Genomic DNA, 24,908 nt, shown 5'->3' with positions numbered 1-24,908 from the left:
AGATTCAGATATTTTTCTTTCTTGTTTTCCTGCTCCAAAAACTAGGTGCGCCTTGTGGTCTGGTGTGTCTTATAGAGTGAGAAATACAGTAACTTCTTAAACATGCATGGTCATTTAGACAAAACACTCAACCTCTGGCTACTATGTAATTTATCACTGGATCTGGCTATGGGTTTTTGTCTATATTGATATAAAACTACTAGTTCAACTCCCTTTAAAAAGATGAAAGACTTTTTGTAGTGTGTGGGCTTGGTAAAATGAATATTTGTTACCGCCATTCATTTCTTTAAAAAACCCAAGAGTGGTTTACAACAATTATATATAAAACCATACAATAAAAGCCACGTACAAAGTTAAAACCAGAAACCAGCTATTATGGAAATATGTATTCTTAATTGCCCACATAAGCCTGACCTGATGGAATAAAGTTTTTTAGAAGGCATCTAAAAGTTAAAACTGAAATATGGTAAAATAGTAAGTGGACGAGACAGACATGGTAGCGAGAGGAAAAATCGGATGGCCCACAAATATTCAAGGCACACCACAAGCTAAAAAGAGAAGACCAGTGTAAGACTGGATTTTGCAGAAATAGCTGGAAAACATTGGCTCATCACTGTAAATCACCATAGGAAAGTTAGTGATCACACTATTCACCCACACACATGCACACCCTTGGAAAATGCTAAGAACTGAACGAAAGTAAGAACCAAAGTTATCCTATGCATTCTTTGTGAAAGGTACCTCAAATTATGTACTAAAGAAAGGCTGAAATCATCAATTAATGGGCTGGATTCCGAGAAGAGTGACTGCAACTCCACTCATGCAACGGGCTTTCCTGTGCCCTCCCTGCACCAAGCCCCCCCCCCCCGCCACTCCTGAGGATCCAGGGATGGAGAAATCAAGAATCCTGAAGGTCTGCCTTTTGCAAGAAGTGCTCTTCCACTTACTCTTGCATAATGCATTCTTCTTATGCTACTTGTAGGGAAGGGCAAGAAACAATGCAGGGCACTGAAGTCCTTTGCCCTTCCCGACCAGTAACCCCACCCCACCCCGGTTTTGGAGATTTCATCAGACATTGGTCTGAAAGTGTATGGTATTATCTTTACAGCTCATTCTTTACGTATTCCATGCTATTATGGATTGATGCATTGGACTCTAGCCCAACAAACTTATTTATTTTAAAGTGTCATAGGACTCTTTATCATCAATGTTCAAAGAGATGATGGAAGCTACAACAGAAGGAAGAGTACCCATCCCAGGGAGTTTGCAATCTATAATTTGCAACAGGGCAGGCGAAAGACAACAGAGATAATATTTAAGGGGGGGGGGTTGTGTTCAGTTTTACTGAAGTGATGGACTTTACAAAAAAAAAATACACAGAGCTTCTCAGAACGTTAAGTTCTGTTTCTTAATACCAAACAGTACAGAATTCTAAATTACACACAACCCTTATGTACCGCTCAAGGATAACATAAAATGACTAGTGCCTTGCTAATGCTCAAACACAGCCAGAATTACCTTATCATTCAGGAGGGGCTTGATCTCCGTCAATTGGACATCTTGCAATTCTTCCATGTTTACCGAGAACACCGACGTTAGCTTTCAAACAGCAAAACACACTAAGAGAGAGCAAGAGAAAAGACCAGTGTTAAGATTGCAAACACTGAAAAAGATGCCAGGACAGAATGAATTGAAAGCATGGACTAGGTACTTGAACACAGCCACGGAATAGGTTCGTGCCTCCCGAACAGAAAGGCACCTGCTCCCTTCACAATGCAGCACTAAAGAAGGCATTATTTATGCCTGACTGAATCATAAACAAATGACCTCTCCTGCAAGGCATCCCTGTTAAAATATCGGTAGACCAGAGGTCTAATCTGACAAACTTCCTCCTTCAGAAGAAGTGCAACCCAATTTCATGAACATGTGAACCCTCCATCCAAAGAACCCACAACTTCCCAGGATCATTGGTCCTCATCCAGTCCACCACTGCATCCAGAAACTGGTCCAAAGCTCTCATGACCTCTCCCGATTCAGATGTTATGGAGAAGTAGAGCTGTGTATCATAAGCATACTGGAGACACCTTGCTCTAAAACTCCTAATCACACCCAATGGCTTCATACATGTATTAAACAGAGCTGGGGAGAGAACAGCACCATGCAAAACCCCATAGCACAAATGCCAGGGGAGGGAGGCGAGAAACACAAACCCAGTGCTATTCGCTGGGTACAACCTTAAAGATACAAACAGAACCACTGTAATATAGTGCCTCCAACACCCATCTCACTCATTTGGTCCAGGAGGATATAATGATTGGTGGGTTTCAAAGGCCGCTAAGCAAACAAGCAGAAGTAATAAGGTTGTACTCATCCTGTCCCTCTCATGATAAAGGTCCCTATGAGGGCACCCAATTCAGTTCCGAAATCAGGTCTGAACCCAGATTGTACTTGATTCAGATACAGTGGTACCTCGGGTTACAGACACTTTAGGTTACATACGGTTCAGGTTACAGACTCCACTAACCCAGAAATAGTACCTCGGGTTAAGAACTTTGCTTCAGGATGAGAACAGAAATTGTGCTCCGGCAGCGCAGCAGCAGCAGGAGGCCCCATTAGCTAAAGTGGTGCTTAGGTTAAGAACAGTTTCAGGTTAAGAACGGACCTCTGGAACGAATTAAGTACTTAATCCGAGGTACCACTGTAATCAGTCTCTTCCAGGAATATCTGCAGTTGCTCTACAACCACCCTCTCTACCACCTTTGCCAATAAAGGGATGTTGGTAACTAGTCTAGGGTGGGCTTTTAGGGGAGTGGATCCACCACTGCCTCTTTAAGCGCAAAATGTTTAAATATGTCTATAGCTTTGAATAAGTAAAATAAGGCTACTGTTTCCTTGCCACCACTAGCTTGGTGTTAATCTCTTCAAAATGTGTGTTGGCACTGTTGAAAACCCGCTATTTCTTTAACAGGTTTTTTTTCCTTGCTACTGTCTCCTCCTTTTGTGAAATGATTCACTAATGAAAATGGTGAGAGGCTTGTAATGGTGGCCTTGCAAGCATCTCAATCAGCAACTGCCTAAGAGTTTAAGAACACTGTTTAAAATTAAACTCTTTTCAATTTTATCTGCAAATAGCTAATTTAACACTAACAAACAATGTAACCTGCTGATGCATCAGACAGGTCCCTGGGAAGGGGAGTAAAAATCTCTGTGTGTTTGTGTGTGTAAAATTAAGGAAGGTTTGAAGACAAGGAGGTCTTTGGTGGGGGCGTGCAGGAGAACAGAGGAGAGTAGGAAGGGAAAGAGAAGAGGAGTATTGACTTGCAATCCCAGTAGTAAGCAAGAAGATGGGAGAAGGCAGGGAAAGGACAAAGGCTTAGGAAAAGCCATTACAGTACAATAACTATATTTAAAGGGACAGGATCCAGTGATTAAAAGTGTACCTAAACTTGCAGAGTACAGGTCCCATCAAATAGTCTCTGAATCGAAGACACACTCTGAAACTGAGTTTTAGTTGCAGGTAAATGTAGAACTAAAAATAAACTGCTGAGAAATAATTGGTACAATCTAGTGCAAACTTGATGCACCGTTAAAAAACCAGCGGCTTCTTTACTGTTTGGATTATAAAATATCCAGGTGTCAATTAAACGGGCAGTTCTCAAATGAGCACCTCTGTCATTCATCACCTTTTAGTTGATAGTGTTTGAGGGCAATTTGCCTTTTAAACAGTAAGTAGAGAAGTTAACATTAAATTCCACATTAGGCAGGTGTAGCCATACAGACAGTCTCTCTGCTTTGACCAGAAATTATCACTGGAGTCCATAAGATACTTGTGAATTCTCCCAGAAAGGAATGAACAAAACCCTTCCCATCTCCTTAATGTGTACGCTGCTACTGATAATTAGATTCATGTCTCTAACACACTTTTTTCCAGAGTTGATACTATTACAGGTCTAACACCTGGAATGATTCAATAGAACTCGTTATACATATGGTGCTGTGGAAAAACAGTGTCCAGGGGGAATTCAAGCCTTGTTCTCCACAACTGGTAAATATAGTCGGCTGACGTTTCCAAGGCAACTGTGTGTGCTCTCTGTGGATATGGAAGAGAAGACTGGCGTAAGGCTGGCCAAGAAGCTCTCCTGCATAAACCTTGCTAGCCCTTATTTTGGGACTGGCATTTAGGTCCTTAAGCCTCCAATGCCCAAAGCACACAAACTTAATAGAGGGCGGTGAAGCCTCCAGATGGGTGCCCTTGAGGCTCCCAGCTTCTTTGTGTTTGTGTACACAAATATGCAAAAACTGGGTCTTGGCCCAGGTGAAATAAAGTCTTGTTTCGCCCCCACTAACTCTAGAACAGCATCCTCCTAGAACAAATTGTGCCTGGAGGCAGTAAACAGAGCAATGAGACAAAAGGGGGCTCTGCTGCCATCTCTAGATCAAAATTGGAATTGCTTTTTGTCACTCAACTCATTTTGGACTAAGGAGAGTTGACATAAAAACAGACACGCCAGCTCTGTTAACCCCAACTGAGTAGGCAGTGGAGGACTAAACAGAAAGATGATGGAAACTCCCACAGAGCCTTAAACGTAGACTTTGAAATAACCACAGAAAAATGATTCCAAAGTTCTGCAGAACGACAAACTGAGTGGTGCTGGGAACCATTCTAGAAGGTGAAACCTGCCTCTTTGCATATTTAAAGGAGCAAGTTACATCAGTGAAAGCTTTCCCAGTGAAACGGCTTGCTGCTACATTTAATCTGGAGGTACGTCTCAGAGCAGCACCTAGCACTCCACAAGATTTAACTATAAAATTTTTGAACTATAAGGAAAAGCTTAAAATAAATAAATAAACAAAGTGGAAATCACATCTGAAACAACTGACTGCAATTTTCCTAATCTGTCCTGGAAATGCTTCAATGACAAGATTTTTAAATTGCTTGTTATCTCAAGGGGACACGCTCTATTCACTAGAGATATGAGTGATGGATGGCTATAGAGGTAACCAAGAGACACTAGACAATCAGCCAGCAGTGACACATAAAGGAGAAATACCCAATGAAGTAGCTCCATTAGCACAAGAACTTGCATTTGCGCAACAGAACTTCTCCTCTCTCTCCTCCTCCTGCAATGGCCTCCCCAAATCTGGGTTGCAGAAAACCCCAGAATGAGGAGAGAATTATTCTATTATTATTGCACTAATGGAACTATTTTGTTGGATACCTCCCTAAATCTAGATGGAACCAAATGCAAACATCAGAGTCATTAGCTCACAGAATTGTAGAGTTTGAAGGGACCACGAGGGTCATCTAGTCCAACCCCCTGCAACCCAATGTGGCGCTTGAACCCACGACCTTGAAAGTAAGAGTCTCATGCTCTACCAACTAAGCTATTCTGACACAGAAAGACAAGCAGATTAATCCTGTTAACAGTTTACAGTCAATATTTTCTGGAGTAATTACACCTACCCAATAGTTACAGTTGTCTCACCAACTTTGCACCACTCTTGAAAAATGCACTGAATTATTTGGTATACTGCAAAAAGAGGAAGATGTTCTAGTTTAGGAGGATAGCATAATGATGATGATGATGCTACTTTTTACAAAAAGTCTCAGAGAAGTTAAACAGAAATATTTTGTTTTTTTAAAAAACCAAAATAAAAACATACACAATACTAAAATAATCTATCTACCAACAAAGAAGCCAGAGGTTTAGGAGCAGGGCTTTAAAAAGCAAAAACTAGAGTCCTTGAGAAAAGAGAAAAAATGATGATTACATCATACAAATGATCAGGAATATTAAGGGGAATGTTGAACCACCAGGATTGTTCTGCCTGTTATGAAAAAAAAGCTCTTAGTTACACTAGCAGCTTGTAAACACCTGCAACCCCACAAGGGAGCAGAACATTGGGTGGAAAATTCCATTTGTCAACATAGTTCAGCTACAAATCCAAGGCCTGGTTCACATGTAACACGAAGCCGAACCACGCCCCAGCATGAGCCCACAACCACGCAGATGGTCACAAGATGGCTTCCGACTGGCTGCAGGAGCGGAAGCCACCTCAGATGTTCAGCTTCCAAAAAAACGTTCACAAACCGGAACACTTACTTCCGGGTTTGCGGTGTTCAGGAGCCAAGCTGTTCGAGAAACAAGATATCACTGCACTACTACAGAACTTGTTGGGAACAAGAAGCCACCTAGTGGCACGTGATCAAATATAATTATTTTGAAGTAGGCATCCTTCTGCCTCAAGAGACAATGGAGTGTGTGGTGGTGGTGCTGTGGGGTGTGTGTGAAGTTAAACTGCTGTGTTAGTAGCACTGAAATGACCTCCTGGGGCGCAAGCCTGGGCAGTGCGTTTGAAGGTTGGATGAGTGTAAATTGAAATATATGCCCACTATATAGGAAATGTAGGAAGGCAGTGGAAAAATGGTGCAGGCAATGCCAACAACTGAATATAAGGTCCCCAGAATGGAAAGGACAGATGGTACTGGAGGAAGCACTACATTGTCTGTGCTAAAGATGACAGATTTTGATGAATTATTAGAGGGAGCATGTTCATCCCCTATATTGCTGAAGGTAGCAATTCAAGAAAAATAACTAGGGATTTATTATAAACTAAAGTAAGTGGAAATATCAATGCAAATCAGGATGTCAGCAAGTATATTGGGAAAGTTGATTTCTTTAACCCTAGATGGATTGTATAAATGTAAACTCAAGTCACAGTCAAAGAAGTGTGCATCAATCATAACTCATTTGCTCCACCTGGAAGCTTATCTTTCAATATCTTTCACATAAGATACATTTACTGTTGCTTACAGTGCCTTCTGTTCAGAAAATCAAATGGCCAGCAGGGTCTTTTTCTTACCTAGTTGGGTATTTTATAAATATCAAAAGACATAGATTCAATATTTGGGGGGAAATGAATAGCTGCTCTTGAAATTGGAAGCAAGCTGTCTACCAGGATTATACAATGTTTGTGTATGTAGGTAAGAGACTACTATATATAGTTCTCTCTCCATGGGGAAAACAATTATCCCTTTGTAATGCCATAATTATATATCCTTAAGTTTCTCCTAGATTTTCATGTATCTTTTCAAACTTAAATTCACTACAAGAGCTTTCCTGAGAACATACGAAATCTTATGCACTCAGTTTAAAACCTGTTTTTAAAATGAAAATTAAAGATGCTAAATTCTGTTCCCACAACCAGATTCTGTACTTGGACAGAATAAAGGCATACACACAGTCCTGAATTTACCTCTTCGTATTACAATACACAGTATTTTGATTAGAGAGAATGGGCAATTGCAGGGGGGAAATATTATTAGAGCAGAACACAACATTTCTGTGTAACTGAATAATTATTGTTGTCGTCATAACATGCTTTTCAGTGTAAATGCTTCTTCCGAAAGTGCACAAACTCCCAGTTAGTTCTCCCTGCCTCCTTTAAGTCAGGGAACCACAACCAATAGAACCAGGAGAGTCCTCAGAATATCCAGGCCAACAGAACAGTGATCAGTGAATGCAGAGACCATCTAACAAATGAGATTTTCTATCATCTCTGTACATAACGTATTTTTTGCTCTATAAGACTCACTTTTTCCCTCCTAAAAAGTAAGGGGAAATGTGTGTGCATCTTATGGAGCGAATGCAGGCTGCACAGCTATCCCAGAAGCCAGAACATCAAGAGGGATTGCTGCTTTCACTGCACAGCGATCTCTCTTGCTGTTCTGGATTCTGAGATTCAGAATATTTTCTTTCTTGTTTTCCTCCTCCAAAAACTAGGTGCGTCTTGTGGTCTGGTGCGTCTTATAGAGCGAAAAATACGGTAATTCATTGTGTGTGTGTGTGTGTGTGTGTGTGTGTGTGCAAGACATTATGTCCATTTAAGTCACTGAGAACTTTTTAATAAACTGGCAACTATGGCTAGAAGTAGAGAAAGCTTATATGGCTGGCAGCCTAGAATTTTGAGGTTAGAATAAGATTTTTTGTATGGGTTTAATAGATTCTATATAATTCTATCACTGTTTAATTGTTTTTTAATTATTGTTTACTTGTGCTGTTAGTGCTTGTTTTTATCTCTAAGCTACCTTGAGGTGGGATAGAAATAACAACAACAACAACAACAACAACAACAACACAGAGTACTGTCTACACTAGAGCTAGTGTGTATATTTACAGTAGCAGTTACTCATCTCATGTTGAGAAGTCTCTGAGCAGCACTGTCCATGAACCAGCTAGGTTTACAGTTATCTCTAACCTGGAGCCCTCAAATGTTTTTGACTCCCATCAGCCCCACCTAGCATGGCCAGGTACGATAGCCAACGATCTGCAAATTCAACATATTCAAAATTATGATGAGGCTTTGAGGTCTTGCAGTGTAAACTACATTACTTCCAAAGGAATAGAGTCACCAATATATAGTTTTATTCTCCACTCTCAAACTTCTGGTGTTGGGGTATTCACAGTACGGTCAACTGTGCAGGAGTTCTGTTCTCTGAGCACGTATAAGCTCGCTCCACCCCACCCCCTACCACGTTTTAGGGTCACTTCCAGGTTTGGTGCCGTGCACAATCGTGCATCTTTTGGACACGTGTTAATCTGTCATCACTGCCTGTACTGGTCATGTGTCATCAGAGTCTTTGTTTTAATATAATCTCTTATCATTTTATACTTCTAACCTGTACTTCATTTCATGGCAGCAATCTTCTTTCCTTTCACACTTCTAAGCGACTATTTTTTCCATACATAATGTCTTATGAAGGTTTTTATAAATCTGTTTAAATATGGGTTCACTGGGTTTTTTTATTTAGTATTAATACTAGTATGACTGGAATTTATATACCGCCCTACACCCAGAAGTCTCAGGGCGGTTTTAATACTATATTTTTCTGCAACAATTGCATTCTTTAGGTGCCTGATGTAACAATTCTTGATGTGCTGAATATTCCTTCTTTGTAAATAAATCCAGATTTTTTATTAGATTAAGACTTCACAGGGACACAGCACAGCAGAACTAAACCTGAGAATCAGATTACTGGAGAGAAACACAACATGTTAAGCGGGATTGGCAGGCTGCTGCAACTATTTTAAATAGAAGTGGGGGCTGCCTTTTCTCTCTTCCCTCTCAGAAAGTAAGATGAGAGCAGAGGTTTAAGCCCTTTCTAAGCTGACAAAAAGCACCGGCTTATAAAAAGGACTTACTTGGTGCCTCCTGTGAAAGCTGACCGAGAAGGGCAAGGTTGTTTTTGTTTTGTTTTATTAAAGTACATAATATACTCCTCTAGCATGTTTTGTTTCCGAGCACAAGACACTTACTGGTCAAAGCCACATCTGGTATCCAATAATGGGAGACAGAAGAGAAAGGAGAAGCCTTCATCTCACTTATACTTTAAGAACAGCAGGACCCCAAAATGCTTTACATGCAGGAAGAAAACAACTCATGGGAGTTGGTAGCTTTGAGAACTAGCCTGATACATTTGTCAGTTCAAGAGCAAGTGATTTCATTTTTTTGTAGGTTGAAAAATAATGAAGAGAGTATGGTGTTCTCCTCTTGCTAAGTGCCTTTATTATGTTTACTTCTGAAAACTCATTTAAGATCTCTATTTAAGAGTGAATATTATTCCTTATTGCAAAGTCACCAGAAGCGTGGCATGCCATGCTGAAAATACTTGCTGGTTACTGGAAGATAAAATAAGCCATTACTTGCAGTAGCTAAACATTATTGTGATCTGATTTTGGCTATTAACACCAGGAGCAGTGGCAAGAGGCTTGGCTACACCAATTAGCATGAAATCCAATAAATGTTGTCAAGCTTACTCTGGAACGTATAAACTAAAATGATGAGAAATGGGTAGCGAACACAAATATAAAGGAGACTTCTGGACTAGGGGAAAAAATAGGAGAAATGAGAGCTGTTAGTATGCTTTTACTGCAGTCAAGGTCATAAACCATGCAACTGACCTGTAGAAATACCCTTCATGAGATTATCCTGCTTACAATGAAGAAAATGTACCGTTGCCAACTTATTTATACTGAATCATCCCTGCAGCAAGGCTTCTGAACAGCAGTCTCCTATTTTCAGAGAAGCAACAGCTACAAATTTGTAAACATATTTGAGCCTGTTTTAAATAATCACGTATGAAGAGATTACAAGACGTGGCTTTAAGAGTTCAGTTCAATTGTAATTATTATATTGTCATACCTCAACAGAGGTGAGAAGAGGTGATTACCGCATTTTTCGCCCTATAGGGCGCACTGGCCCATAGGGCGCACCTAGATTTTTGGGGTTAGGGGAATAAAGAAAAAAAAATATTTCCCCCCCATGCGCGGGGCTGGGGAAGCCCAAGCTTCCCCCGACCCCAGCCCCCAGAACAGGTTGCTATCCGCAAGCCTTGGGAGCTCGGCGGGAACTCCCGCGGGCTTCTCCAGGCTTGCGGATATCTGCCTGAAGCCCGGGGCGCGCTGTTCAGTGCGCCCCAGGCTTCGGGGTGCAGGCTGCTATCCGCACCGACCCCTCTCGCTCTCCAGGCTTCAGCGAAAGCCTGCATTCACCCCATAGGATGCACACACATTTCCCCTTCATTTTTGGAGGGGAAAAGGTGCATCCTATAGGGCGAAAAATGCGGTAATTTCTACAAAGCCTAGGTCTGTTATCAATGTATAATTGCTTTAATTTCCCATCAAAATTATGTATGATGTACAATCAGGTTACACCATCCTCCACTGTTCAAAACTCCATCACTCTTTCTTGCTACCGAAGCTCTGGCTGGAAATTTATCCACTAGGGAAGACACAAAGTAATAGAGGACAGAGCAACATGCATTATGAAAAGCCTTACCAATCAAAGGAATTGGGTGCTGCTGTCCAAAAAGTGCACCTCCATTCTTCTTTACCTAGTATCAACAAGTGCTTGTACGAAGCTCAGAAGCACAACCTTAGATCAGCCTTTCTCAGTTTGGTGCTCTCAATATTTTTTCAGACTACAACTCCCAGAGGCCTACATAGGCTCCCATGCACTCTTGGAAAGGAGCTGTATCGCCGCCCAACCAACACCTTGTGCCCTTGGCAAGGAGCTCCACCAAGGTGCCTAGGGAGCATGTGGAACAGCGGGCTCCTAGCCACTCCAAGCCAGAGCAGAGAGGAAGAATTTTTGCACCCTTGGTGAGGGCCAACCCTAGGTACACCCTTGTTACTCCCATGAGCTCCAGCCAGCTTGGCCAATGGCCAGGAATAATTACCATAAGAGTTGTGGTCCAAAAGCTATCAAGGGCACCAGATTGGGGAAGGCTGGCTTAGATAGTTATGAGAACTTTTCTCCAGCTCATTTCACATAGACTGCATACACACTTACACAGAAGTAAGTTCCAGCGACTTCCACTGAACTAATCAGGATGCATTTCTGAATAGACATATTTAAGATTGACTGGGTTTTTTCCACCTTAGAAGCTCAGTGTGCCTATACCCAAACAATAATTTCTTACAGGGTGGGAAGACCTACTAGGTGCAAGAATCCACTTGTTTATAAAGTTCCATGTATATAGCTAGCATCGCACGAACAGTAACCTGTATGAACGTTTCCATATCAGATTATTTTTGTAGAGCCCAACTAGCATTTAACATTTCAGTAGCTAAGTAAACTACGGTATGTAGCTTTCCCCATCCATACAGAGCACTAGCCTTAAAGAAAAGAAGCAGCATCTTGAGCCACAAAAGAACTCAAATATCCATATCATTTTTGCAAAAAGTATTACATATAGGTGAGTGATTAAGAATATTAAAAGTAGTTGATGGCCTACTTTGAAACACTGTTTTTAGATAATTATGTCTCATTTATTTCCATGGAATGTGTATGTATGCATAGGATTACAAACAATTGATAGTGAAGAAGCATGAGGGCAATTAAAGGTGTGTCCCTAAGGGTAGCAGGGGAATCCAAAGGTGGTTTAATTGACCATCCTTAGCTTTGTCTGGATCACACTGGCAAAGAGAAGTTTACAGTACTTTACATTTACTCTCTCACTGGGAACAATGAAGGAAAAGGAGACCTGGTCTAAAATGTCTCTAAGTCTGGGGGGATATTAGGGGACTAGGAAGCAGATGGTTTTCTGGTCCTCTCCTGGCATGTCTCCGAATGAACAACCTTTAACATGTCCCTTTCAGGACTACCAATCTTGGGAATTCCAAAGTCACTTAGGGCAAGGCATTGCTGGCTTTCTGTGGTGGTGGTATTACGTACCAGAAAAGTGCTCATTGCCTTCACTTGATTTCTGCCTCAGCTCATTCATCTTTGACAGGTAATGAACCTGGGCAGTTGGGCCATCAAAAGGAAGCCCCTTATTTTCTGGTAACAGTAGAGGGCCGGACTGGACATCAAGCTCTATCTTCAACCATGGCCAAGAGGCTCCTATATATCCTATGGCGCTTGGGACACTCTCCAGGGCATCACAGGGGTGCATGCTTAAATATCTGCACCAGTCAATTACTGTACTTATCATACATATGTTAGAGATGATTTAGTTACCACTTAAACCAACTTGTAACTGGTAATTGGCACAACACAGCAATCAATCCCAGGTGCAAATTTAGGATTTTAATTTAGCTTTAAAGCACAGCTGCTCTCCAAAGAGAAACATCTCTTGAATCAAGCAACATAGAAGCAATTTCCTCTACTATATGAAACACGTTTATTAACCAGCTTCAAAAATATTTCCTCGGTGCCTTATTTAATCTGTTGAATAGGACAGTTAGTTCAATTATGGGGAATTACCTTCAGTGAAATACACTAGCACCCCCTCACACACACACCCATTTTAAACATAAACAATCCCTCACCTTCAAAAATAAAAACAGTAACTAAGGAGGCCATCACCAAAGGCAAGGGGCTGCCTCCTTTTATGTACGTGTGGGAAAGATTACCCGCTAACAATACGGCTGCAGTGTGTGTTTTAACTAGTAACGAGCTTCCATCGGTTAAAATGACAATTTCTGAACCATGCGAAGACAGCCCAGTCTAGATACAACGGTAGTTAGATCTGAATGGAAAAACACTCAAAACTATTAATCCTCCCGGCAAGCAGGGAAGCCTAGCGCGGCTGCTCATTAACTCTCCTGGAATTGTCTGCAAACGGCACAAACGCTTCTGTTTATATGAATAGCCTTCGGCACATTTCCCTCTTTCTCCAAAGAAAAACAAGAACAGCACACGCACACTGGAGAAAATGGAGGAAAGAGTGAAAACGGCCCGCGCAAGGCGCAAAAAAACACCCTTTGGTGGAATTGCCTATCCTAGGGAGATTCACAGCCCGATCCCAAATGAGCATTTAGAGGGAAGTTCAACGGGGCTTCCTATTTAGGATCGCAGCCTTAAACTGTTCACTCGGTCCCCAGGCAATTTCCCTTTCCCTACAGTGCTCGAGTTAAAGCAGCACCGTAGACCCTCCATATCCTCTCCAAGTAACTCTCCCACGGAGAGTCTCCTACGACGCCGTTTACTCTAACTTAACTGGTGGTCGGATACGAGCAATCCGCTAGGTGTCCTTTCTCCTTTCCCTGCATTGCATTCCCCCCACCCTGCCCTCGGGCGGCGCGCTGAGCTCCCACAGCTGAGACGGGCACGGTGCAAACCTGCATCACCCGAAGGGGCCCAGGATGCAAAGCCCCCAATAACGCACAGCAAGAGCTGGAACCAAAGCGACAGGTAGCCTTAGGAGGGCACCCGCACCCCTCCCTCCCCAAAGCGCGCCTCAATATTGTCTCCGGGAGGACGGAGAGAAAGGGAGGACAAGGCCGAGACCTTCCCGCCAGCTTTCTCCGGGGATAGAGGCAGGGAAGCGAAGGGAGGCTAGGGAGCGGAAGACGCGGAATACTCCGGCCGGAGGGGAAGAGGCGTCGCGCCTCAGTCGCTACCCGAGGAGTTCCGAAAGCACAACAAGCGCCGCCCCAGCGCCAAAGCACAAGGGAAGCAGCCCCAGCAAGCAAAGCGGGCGGGGAGGCACCAGAGCGAGCAGTGCAAAACACAGCCTAGAAGCAGCCACCTACCTCCTCCCAAGAAGACACGACCGCGCAGGTGAACCTGAGCCGCTGCAGCTGCCTCTCCCAGTAGCAGCAGCAGCAGCAGCAATGCCAGCATGTGTGGGGAAGCGACTACGCAGGCGCGCTGCGCCTCGGTGCGAGTTCCCCAGCTCTCGCGCACGCGCAGAGTCGCGTCAATGTTTAGGACCACAAAAGAATAATGCTCGTTCGGTTTGGAGGGAAATCGGGAAGAGGAAGGAGTTGGGTTGGCAGCGGCAGTTAGGGTGGGTTTTAGTGCTTGCAAGAGGTACAGTTGCGCTTTGGTAGAAACGCAAGGTGTCAGGTGCATTTGGAGCATTTTAGAACATGTTCCTTCTGAGCTCGGGGATTTGTTTATTTAGTAAAGTTCACCGTCCTTCCATCCCCTGTTGCACTAACCTTTCTTCACTTCGGCAGTCTAATAGCATAGGGAAAGTAATTTTTGTTGTTCCTATCAGAGGTGTTACCTTTGGGGGTGGGGCTCAAAATCCCTGTATGCCAGGGGCGCTACACGCCTGCCCCCCCCAGGCAACAGCCCCTGCCAAGCATATTGACAGGCTGACTTGATGGGTTCAGTTACAACAGCAGCACAGGACCGATCCATCTCTCTGTTGTGTCATACAACAGTTTTCATGATTCTTTGAAGCTTTGTTCTTGTCTGCCAGTATTTGTGTTTCATAGAATTGTAGAGCTGACAGGCCTTTGAAGATGGGGGACATTTGCCCACCTCCAGTCTGCAGGGACCTCACCTGTTCTCCAAGAATTCTCATGACAGAGGCTCTAAGATTGCACCAAGAAGCTCCTTCAGTACCCTTGAGTGCAGCTCATCAGGCCCTGGAGATTTGCATTCATTTAAAGTAGCTTGGTGTTCCCTTACCACTTCTTTTCCTATCTTGGGCTGCATCATTTATTCTGTTATCACCAGGTTGGGCACTGCTTTCCTTTAGAGTGAGGACAGAGATAAAGTAAGTGTTGAGCAGTTCTGCCTTCTCTGTCACCCAACAACATTTTTCTTTCTTCACATAGAGGACCTACTACTTGCTTATTCTTCCTCTTGCTTTGAACATAGCAGAGGAAACCTTTTGATTTTTAAATTTTAACCTCTTTTGCAAGCCTAGGCTTATTCTGAGCTTTGACCCACCTGACCTCCCTGTAACTGTTGGGTATACTCTTCCTTCATGATTTCTCCTTTCTTTCATTTCTTATACATGCCCTTCCTAAATCTCAGCTCATCTGTAACCTCATGCAACTACACTGGCTTCTTTAGGTGCCTCCCAGTTTTCTTTCTTGTTGGAATTGTCTGCATTTGGGCCTTCAGTATTTCACCTTTAAGAAACTCCAATCCCATCTTGGACCCCCTTCTCTTTGAGTATTTCTGACCATGGGATATCACCCAGTAGCTCCTTAAGCTTTTTGAAATCAGCTTTCTTAAAGTCAAGAGTGCTTGTACACTCAGTTTTCTTTGGTCTCTGCACCCGGCTTTCTATTGTTAAACAATTGCATGTCAGAAATCCTTGCTGATCTACACCCTTGGGTAGATGGGAGAGAGTTTGCTGGGTGAGGCATGCTAAAATGAAAGATGCAGCAGTGCTTTTTGGAATGCAGATGGAATTAATGAATGCAATTGATGGGGTGGAAGGATGATAAAGGCTGTTGTGGTAGTAAGATGCAGTACAAAGGGGAAAGTATGATTTAGCTGCCACTGCAAGGGTAGCAAAACAAGAGCCAACCAAGATTCCCAAAATTCATCTGGACCGTATAATGTTTACAAGGAAGTAAACCCCATGAGACTTATTCACAAGAAGCTAATCATATGATTGCAGCCTTCAAGGACAATGTCCTCTTCACATATTTGGAAACACAGGCACCCTTCTTCATTATATTGTTTTGTAGATCCCTTTGTCAAACCTTGATGTTGATTTTTCAGGACTGAGTCATGGCTCAAACAGAGCCCTAAGGAATTTAATACTTTTTAGTTGTTGGGGGCGGGGTGGAGAAGGTTTGCTTTAGAGAACAACAATTGAAGCAGGCGTTCATATCAAACGGGGAAATCAAAGTATTAGATGATAAAATGGGCTGTGGGTGAGGTTAACATGTGTCAAAGAACAAAAATGTATGTTTTTGTGATGCTTAGGGGTGGGAATATTCATTCTCAAAATAAGTTCTGTATTGAAGCAGATATGTAGCAAGTTTAAGACAAACACAAATAAACAAAATGTTACTAGGAGATAGATATCATGATCATGTTCTGCTTGTGAACTTTTCGTAGGATCTGGCTAGGTGCTGAAATTAAAAATGGTGTTCCCCCAACTTGGTGCTTTCCAGATGTTATGGAACTACAAATCCCATCAGCCCCAGCCCAAATACAACACTGGGAGGGCACCCTGTTGGAGAAAGTTCCAGAACGGAAAGTCTAAATTTGAGGGGTGAGGAACAATTTCAGATCCAACACAGTATAGTATGGATTTGTGCATGTAGAGAGGGTTAATAATAATAATAATAATTTTATTATTTATACCCCGCCCATCTGGCTGGGCTTCCCCAGCCACTCGAGGATTTCATTTTCTCAAGTAGTGCAGCCATTTCAGAGAATTTTCTCAGGACAGCCAGAACGCTCTCCATATTAGTGATCATCTGTAACACTAGGCTGAGGAAGCCTCATTTATTGCCTGACCTACAAAAAGAACAGGATTGTTTAGAAAGGATTAAAGGGTCAGTGGCCTTTTGCTGTCACCAGCTGAGCTGCAGCAGTATTATTTACAAGCTTATTTTACTCCAGAGTGATTACTATTGAAGATTTCTAAATTTAAAACTATGTACAGAATGTCATGGCTAGTGGAGTCCCTTTATACACAAGGCAAACACAGGAGAGTTGCCATACCACTATAAAAACACATAGTCCTATATATGTAGTGTAACTGTAATGAATGCAGGTCAGATGAGGACCAGGAGACCAAACAGTAACATGAACTTTATAGAGCAGGTGGGATTCCCCCCACCCCCAAAGCTCAACATAGTTGCAGTTGCAGAACAATAAAATGCACATAGCACTTTGAGTGAGTATGAAATAGTGTAGTCCTTCCCAGATTTGAATGCACTGTTAAATTAGTGGGCAAAGGAGAAATCAACATACCCAACAGCAGTACAGAACAAAGCTGCCAAACCACATGTTCCACTGTGAAAAATCATGGGAACCCAAACTCAACAAGGGCAGGCATTGCCCTAGGAGGTAAATTTGTTGGCTGAGTGATTACATTGGATTTGGAATCAGTCATGGTTTCAACTAATGTATTGAACAGTTACAGTACAATCCTATACGTGCCTAATCAGAAGTAATCCCTGTTGACTTCAATGCGACTCTAGCAAGTGTGGACTGCAAGTTTAATTAACCAGTAGAAAAGCTATGGTGCTATTCCTATGAAGTAAAAATTACTTAAAGGTAAAATCTTAAGGATTATTATTTTAGTTTTTAAAATGCAATGCAGGGGCTCTGTAGAGATAGGAACAGCAATTTATTTCACACTAACTCCATGGCAATTTATAGCACAGGTAGCGTTCAATCATACTTTCCTTACTGTCAAAGCATGCAGATAAGTCATATGACTGTTGTCCTTTTCACTAGCAATGATGTATTGTTTAGCCATTCATTTGAAGGCATACCAAATAAACTATTCAAAAGCTAAACCAAAATAATGTTCGGAGCTTCTCCCTACTCTGCAAAATGATAATAAAGCCTGTTTTCAGAAACTATAATGATAGTATGTATGCTATCTGTAAGAATTAGAGTCTAAAGATAAGGGATTAGAATTAATTTGGTATGTGTTTTGGTCAGTTTTATTTTTCTGGATGCATAAGCAGTAAAACAAAGAGACTGTGAGTTCTAGGATTTCATTCTAGTTCAGGAGAACTATGAATATTCGCAACACAAGGCTGCCTGGATTTGGCTGAAGTGGAGAGTGTTTTTGCTGTCCGCAATAACCTAGTTTGTTAACCCTATGCCTAATTAAGCAAACTGCCTCCAGGAAAAGAGAATGGTAATTAATTTTAAAATAGATAAAAGGGGGGAGGGGAATGCAATGTAAGAAACAGCCATGTTGAGAGGGTTGCAACCTACAACCAAGACTGGCAAAATAAATGAACAAAATCAGGTTATGTAAAACAGGCTTCTATCGGTGCCAGTTCTAATGAGTTACACAGTATCGTGTAAGCAAAAAAAGGAAGCTGGTGGACCTGTCCTTACTGCACATAGATTAGAATTGTGGAGTTGGAAGGGACCCTGAGGGTCATCTAGTCCAACCCCCTGCCCACAGCCGTCCTGGGTGAGCTCCAATCACCAGCCTTCCGGTTAGCAGCCAGATGCACTGACCCATTGCCAATAGGGAAGAAGTCTCAAGATTGGAAAGCTTTAATTGTTGGAATCCTGCATTGCTTCTTCCTCTACTGTATTTCAATTTCTCATTTGCTGACGCCTTATATATGCTGCTGGTCAGGGAATTCAGAAGTGTTTTTAAGGGGCTCTGTCAAGACAGGATGAATGCTACCTACTTTTTGGACACATTTCTGTTTCCTTAATTTAGTGGACAAAAACATTATAAGCTCTTATATTCAACATTGATGAAATTAGTCATATGTACGACTATGAATAGAGACGCGGGTGGCGGTGTGGGTAAAACCTCAGCGCCTAGGACTTGCCGAACGCATGGTCAGCGGTTCGAATCCCCGCGGCGGGGTGAGCTCCCGTCGTTCGGTCCCAGCTCCTGCCCACCTAGCAGTTCGAAAGCACCCTTAAGTGCAAGTAGATAAATAGGTACCGCTTTATAGCGGGAAGGTAAACAGCGTTTCCGTGTGCTGCTCTGGTGCCGGTTCGCTGGAGCAGCTTCGTCACGCTGGCCACGTGACCCGGAAATGTCTGCGGACAGCGCTGGCTCCCGGCCTCTAGAGTGAGATGAGCGCACAACCCTAGAGTCTGTCAAGACTGGCCCGTACGGGCAGGGGTACCTTTACCTTTACTTACGTCTATGAATAAATATTCATATTTGTACATCTGAATAAATAAATGTAATAACTAGCAGTTGATGCTCTGAATTTTTTATGTTAATCTGGCAGCGGTGAGACTGTAGCGCTTTCTGTTTCATCACCCCAGCACCACCTCTGGCCTCCATCCTGTTGGTTCTGTACTGACAGGGTGGGAAAAACCCATAATGGGTTTTTACACTCATTTGAGGACTGTTTCATTTTTGTGTGGTAGGAATTGTCACCAACAGGAAACCCCACCCCCACTTAAATTATATCAAGGCACCTCACTTCCACATAGCTGTGGTTCTTTCCATTGCATGCAGTGGTACCAGATGCTGGAATTCCCTCTTCTAAACAACTATGCAACTATTAAAGGTGGAGGGCCCCTGCTCTTAGGTCTAGCCACCTGTTTGCATGTTACACTTTGGAAGGAATGGATGAACTATTCTTGGAGGGAAAACCCTGATTTAATTTAAAATCAGAAGAAATCCTGATTTAAATTATCATGATAGACATTATTTTTGATTGGCTTGAAATTAAACTTGTCTCTTCGAGCTGTGCAGTATGCACGGCACAATCCTTTTTTTTTATAAATTTTTATTTGGTTTTCTGCTTTTATAAAGACAAAACACACACAAAGAAGAAACACAAAACAAAAACATGTATAAAATCAGCAAATCCCCATTTCATAACCTTGTTTCCTGACTTCCCCCCACCCCCCCTCGTGCATCCCAGTTCCCAAGATTATATCAGCAAGTTGGTGTTTCTTCTCTTAACCATCTTATTCATCTTATTGCCTCTTTTATAATAAAAATTGATTTTCCTAAGTTGGACTTAAGTTCTCTTCCATCGATTTTCATTTTGTCTTAATTAAGAGTCATAATAACCAAACCTAAAAATCTTAAGAGTTTTTAAAAGTCTCCTCTTCCCTCCCTCCCATCCCCGGTTTTTGTCCCTTCCGAATAGAAATCCAAATTCGAGATTCTCAGCCTGGGTTTCTCACGTCCGAGGCTTTCAAGTCAATTTCAGTCCCTCTCCGCCTGTCTTGTTGGTAGTCCTTTATGTCAGTCGTCGAGTCTGGAAAAAGTTCTTTCACCATCAAAGTATATTCTCTTCCCACAAGGAGATTTGAAAGTAACTGCTGAAAAATTTCCACAAAGCCTGTATCTTCAAAATCAGAGTCCAAACGGAGGCCCCAGTCATATTTCTTTATTTTAAGTTCCTGTATTCCATATTGCCCCGGGACCTCCTCCTTCTTCTTCTGTGTCTTTCGCAGACTTGTGGTTGATAAGTTCCCAGCATCTCCTTGCTTGTGTTCCACAGATGTCAGCTTTTGGTTGTTGCTTCCCAAGGTTGCTTCTTCTTTTTCTTGTTGTTTAGTCTCTTCCACCTCTGTAGATATTGTTTCCGATTCAGCTGTGGATTCTTTCTCATTCAGGTCCTCAATACAAAGAGCAGAGTTGCCTGTTCCCAAGGTCATAGTCACAAGTTGTTTATTCATGGCCAAACTCTGCTCTTGTAGAGTTCCCACCAATTGAAACATCCTTTCGATTTCCATTAGCAACTTTCCTTCCACAGCCATTGTATCCATTGTAATTTCACAGAATTCCCCCTAGGGGGAATCTGGTTACTTATTAGTCTTTTCTCCAACAGTCCTTTGACAGATTATTATTACTTTGTTTCCAACAATTTTAGCTCAATTATAACTCGTCTTAGTCCAGAGGGATCTTAAATAGTGATTTTTTCACTTTAAACCGCCCGTTTGACAGCTTTGACAGCTGTCAAACTCCGCAGCTCTTACACAGGCAGAAAGGCAGGACTTTCCCGAGCCCGGGAGGGGGGGTTGTTTAAAACAAAAGGAAGGTTTCCAAAACTCCACTCTCCAGCCCAAAATTTCCTTTAGCCAAATCTTGAAAGTTAATGTCCTTTTTAACTCACCCCACCGAGGGTAGGCTCTCCAGCTTAGCTCTTATGTCGTTGCTTAGATCGTCTGCAAGGGGGGGGGGGTGCGGACTTCCTTTTAGCACACCCCCCGGTCGTCTCCAATTCAGGATAAATTTTTAAAGTCCCAATCCGTCTTACTCACGGGTGATTCCTTCAGTCCAAATTTTCAAGGAAGGAAGTCAGCGCTCTCTGGTCATGGCTCGCGGCTTCGCTCCACCGAGGTAGCGATCGACTCTCAGTGCCACGCCACCCCCGTATCCTCTCCGCAGCCTTTAAAAAGGCTCTTCGTGGATCAGGGGGGGCGCTTAAGGCACCCGCCGAGTCTTCAGTCCGCAGGCATCCGCGCCTGCGGTTTTTAAGGGTCCCCGCGTCGCCGGCGCGGCAAAGACCCGTCCTCGGTAGAGCCGATTCCCTCCGCAGCTCGGAGGGAATCCGCCATTTCCAGATCGCGTCAACCCGGAAGTCCATGCATGGCACAATCCTATGCATATCTACTCAGAAGTCCCCCATTGGATTCAGTGAACTCACTCTCAGGAAAGTGTGCATCATATTCTGCCCTCATGCTGCAGTCTGGTAGCACTTACCTGGGAATAGGTCTTTTGTGGGACATACAAAGCAAACCAATCAGAAAAGAAAGAATGACATCTGTTGACATCAAAGAGACATGAAATGTAGACATTCCTTGATACGATATGCCCCTCAAGCTTGTTTGTGCAATGTCTACATCCATAAGAAAATGTAGGCTGCTATCCTTAATTGACTCAGCCTTGCAAACTTTCAAGCTAAACACAAATGTTGATCAAATTCCAGAGGAGCAGCCATATGGGCCAGAACTGGAGGCAGGCAGCATACTCACATGCATACATCCTGAAGATGGTCCCATGCAGCAATGAGCCTTCTTTGAGCCTAATTGTGGCTTACTTTATTTTATGATTCCCTTAAGCTGAAGATCTCAAGGTGGTTCACAGCATAAAATAAAACCAAAACCAAAATGCACAGTAAGAACAAAACAAAGACACATTTACAAAGAATGTTAATCAGCCAAAGGCCTGGTTGAACAGAAATGTTTTTGCCTGGTGCTTAAAGATGTATAATGAAGGTGCCAAGCAAGCCTTCCAGGGGAGAGCATTCCACAAATAGGGAGCCACTGCAGAAAATATCTATTCTCACGCTGCCACCCTCCAAACCTCTCGTGGAGGAGGCACCCGAAAAAGGGCCTCAGATGATGCTCACAAAGCCTGGGTCAGTTCACATGGGGAGAGGCAATCCTTGAAGTACTGCTGCAATCCTTAGTCACTTAAAGTTTCATAGGTCAAAATCGGCACTTTGAATTGGGGCCAGAAACTAAATGGGAACAGGTGCAGTTGGGCTATTGATATGCTCAAACTGTCTTGCCCTGGTGCGCAACTGAATTCTGCACCAACTGAAGTTCCCAAACCACCTTCAGAGGCAGCCCCACCTATAACACGTTGCAGTAATCTAACCTAGAGGTTACCAGAGCATAGGCGATGGAAGTTAGGCTATCCCTGTCCAGATAAGGGAGCGGGTAGGCCACCAATGAAAGCTGATGGAAGGCACTCCATGCCACTGAGGCTACCTGATCCTCAAGCCACCTTCAAAGGGAGTGTAAAACCGCATTAAGAGCAGGCAACCTCCCAGCCATCTGGTATAGGGAACCACCCACTAACAATGCCTCTGTCTTATATGGATTGAGCTTCAATTTGTTGGCTTTCATCCAGTCCAGGCAAGACAACAGTCTAGCACATCTATTGCCATACCTGCAGATGTAAAGGAATAAGTAGAGCTGTGTGTCTTCAGCATATTGCTGACCACCTACTCCAAAACTCCAGATAACCCCACTTAACAGTTTCATGTCGATGTCAAGCAGCACAGGGGATAAAATTGAATCCTGAGGAACCCCACACTGAAGGCTCTACAGGGCCACAGAGCACTCCGCAAGCATCATTCTCTGGAAACGAGCATCCAAGAAGGAACAGAACCACCGCAAAGCGATGCTACCAACCTCTATCTTGGAAAGCTGCTCCAAAAGGATACTATGGGTAATAGTATTGAAAGCTACTATTACCATGGGTAATAGTATTGAAAGCTACTGAGAAATCAAGGAGAATTTATACATGGCAGTTTCAAGAAATCAAGGAGAATTTATACATGGCAGTTTCTGTGCCAAAACCAGGCCTAAATGCCAACTGAAATGGATCTAGAAGATCAGTTTCCTCCAAGATGGGCTGAATCTTTTCTGCAACCACCTGCTCAAGAACCTTGCCCAAGAAGGGGAGATTAGCAACTGTCCAGTAGTTACTTGGAGTTTCCAAGTGCATGGAGCGTTTTATTAAGGAATGGTTTTACCACTGCCTCCTTCAAGCAGGCAGTGACAATTCCCTCTCGCAGGGAGGCATTAGTAACCTCCCTGGCCCAGCCAGCTGTCCCCTCCCTGATAGTTTCTTTCAATCAAGAGGGGCAAGGGTTCAGAGTGCATGTGTTTGCCCTGACCGATCCAAGCACCTTGTCCACATCCTCGAACCTTACCAACTGAAACCCATCCAACACAACAAGACTAGACGGTGCTCTGGATTCCCCTTGAAATTCATGTGCTGTAACAGTGGAGTCAAGATCCCTGTGGATGCAAGCGATTCTATCCTAAAAAATGCTTTGCAAACAAGTCACAGGGAGTCTCCAGTACTCTTTCCTTTCATGGAAACTGATCCTTTAAAAGTCTGAAATCTCTTACCCTTTGGATAAGTGTTTATATGCGTGGGGAGGAAGAGTTTGAAACACAATGTTTTTCATGTTTTGTGAGATCAGCATAGCAGAAATAGCAGCTTACATTTATGTTACAAGTTCAGCATTTTTACCACTGCATTTTGCTTCCTGCTGATCATTTTCAAGTAAAATACCATGAGAAAGAAAGTAAACACACCTGCACACCCCAACACACATAAAAAGGCTAGCATGAATCCAAATTCTGGTTCCTAACGCCATCTAGTGTCTGGCTTCTGTTCTAAAATATAGGAGTAAATAGTCTAGGTAAAGGTAAAGGTACCCCTGCCCGTACGGGCCAGTCTTGCCAGACTCTAGGGTTGTGCGCCCATCTCACTCAAGAGGCCGGGGGCCAGCGCTGTCCGAAGACACTTCCGGGTCACGTGGCCAGCGTGACATCGCTGCTCTGGCGAACCAGAGCCGCACACGGAAACGCCGTTTACCTTCCCGCTTGTAAGCGGTCCCTATTTATCTACTTGCACCCGGGGGTGCTTTCGAACTGCTAGGTTGGCAGGCGCTGGGACCGAACGACGGGAGCGCACCCCGCCGCAGGGATTCGAACCGCCGACCTTTCGATCGGCAAGCCCATGCCAAGAGCTAATTCAATGCTTTTTTAAAATCAGGACTGTGTGGAAGCCCCAGAGTCTGAAGGTATCTCCAAGGGGTTCCACAACTTTTAAAATCTCTTCACCTTTCCTTCTTGCACCAGCCTGTCACTCACACTCTTAAGAGTGGGAATGTCTATTTGTAACATGTGGCCTAGTCTTAGTACTAACATCTTAAATTGGGTCTGGTAGCTCCCTGACAGTTAGTGCAGGGCTTTCAGAACAGGTGTGCTACTGGAATGGTTTTATTGAAATGTATTGTTTTATATGTCTTTTTTGTAGTTAAGTGAAGAGTAAGTCAAATAGATAATAATAATGATTTATTAAATCAAGTTTCCATCACAGCTTCTAGTAGAAATTACCTTTCACATCTTGATATTCTCAGTGAGGTATTTTTTAACTCCTGGGCCCAGTTCTGTAATGGAAGGGAGAGTGCAGCTCTAGACTTTTTTGTGCTGACTGGTGGGAGTTGTAGTACATCTGGAGGGTATTGGGTTGGTGAAGGCTGTTCTGA

At 43.1% G+C, this 24,908-nt stretch overlaps 1 protein-coding gene across 5 annotated transcripts in view; it reads right to left on the bottom strand.

Annotated features, from left to right (window-relative positions):
• Window positions 1-24,908, bottom strand: part of NDRG3 (NDRG family member 3) — a 58,368-nt gene that overhangs the window by 30,941 nt on the left and 2,519 nt on the right. For 4 of the 5 annotated variants that reach the window (XM_081196548.1, XM_081196551.1, XM_081196549.1 and 1 more), the window contains exons 1-2: window positions 14,040-14,165; window positions 1,519-1,619 (exon numbers count right to left, since the gene is read on the bottom strand). In XM_081196548.1, coding sequence (XP_081052674.1) covers window positions 1,519-1,575 — 57 coding nt within the window. In that variant the 5' untranslated portion in view covers window positions 1,576-1,619; window positions 14,040-14,165. Of the gene's footprint in view, window positions 1-1,518; window positions 1,620-14,039; window positions 14,166-24,908 lie in introns of those variants that run through there. The other variant, XM_081196550.1, reaches the window with a different exon arrangement.

Source organism: Podarcis bocagei, assembly GCF_964188305.1.
Source record: "Podarcis bocagei genome assembly, chromosome: 5".
NCBI lineage: Eukaryota > Metazoa > Chordata > Lepidosauria > Squamata > Lacertidae > Podarcis > Podarcis bocagei.
This window is presented reverse-complemented; position numbering and strand designations above follow the sequence as displayed.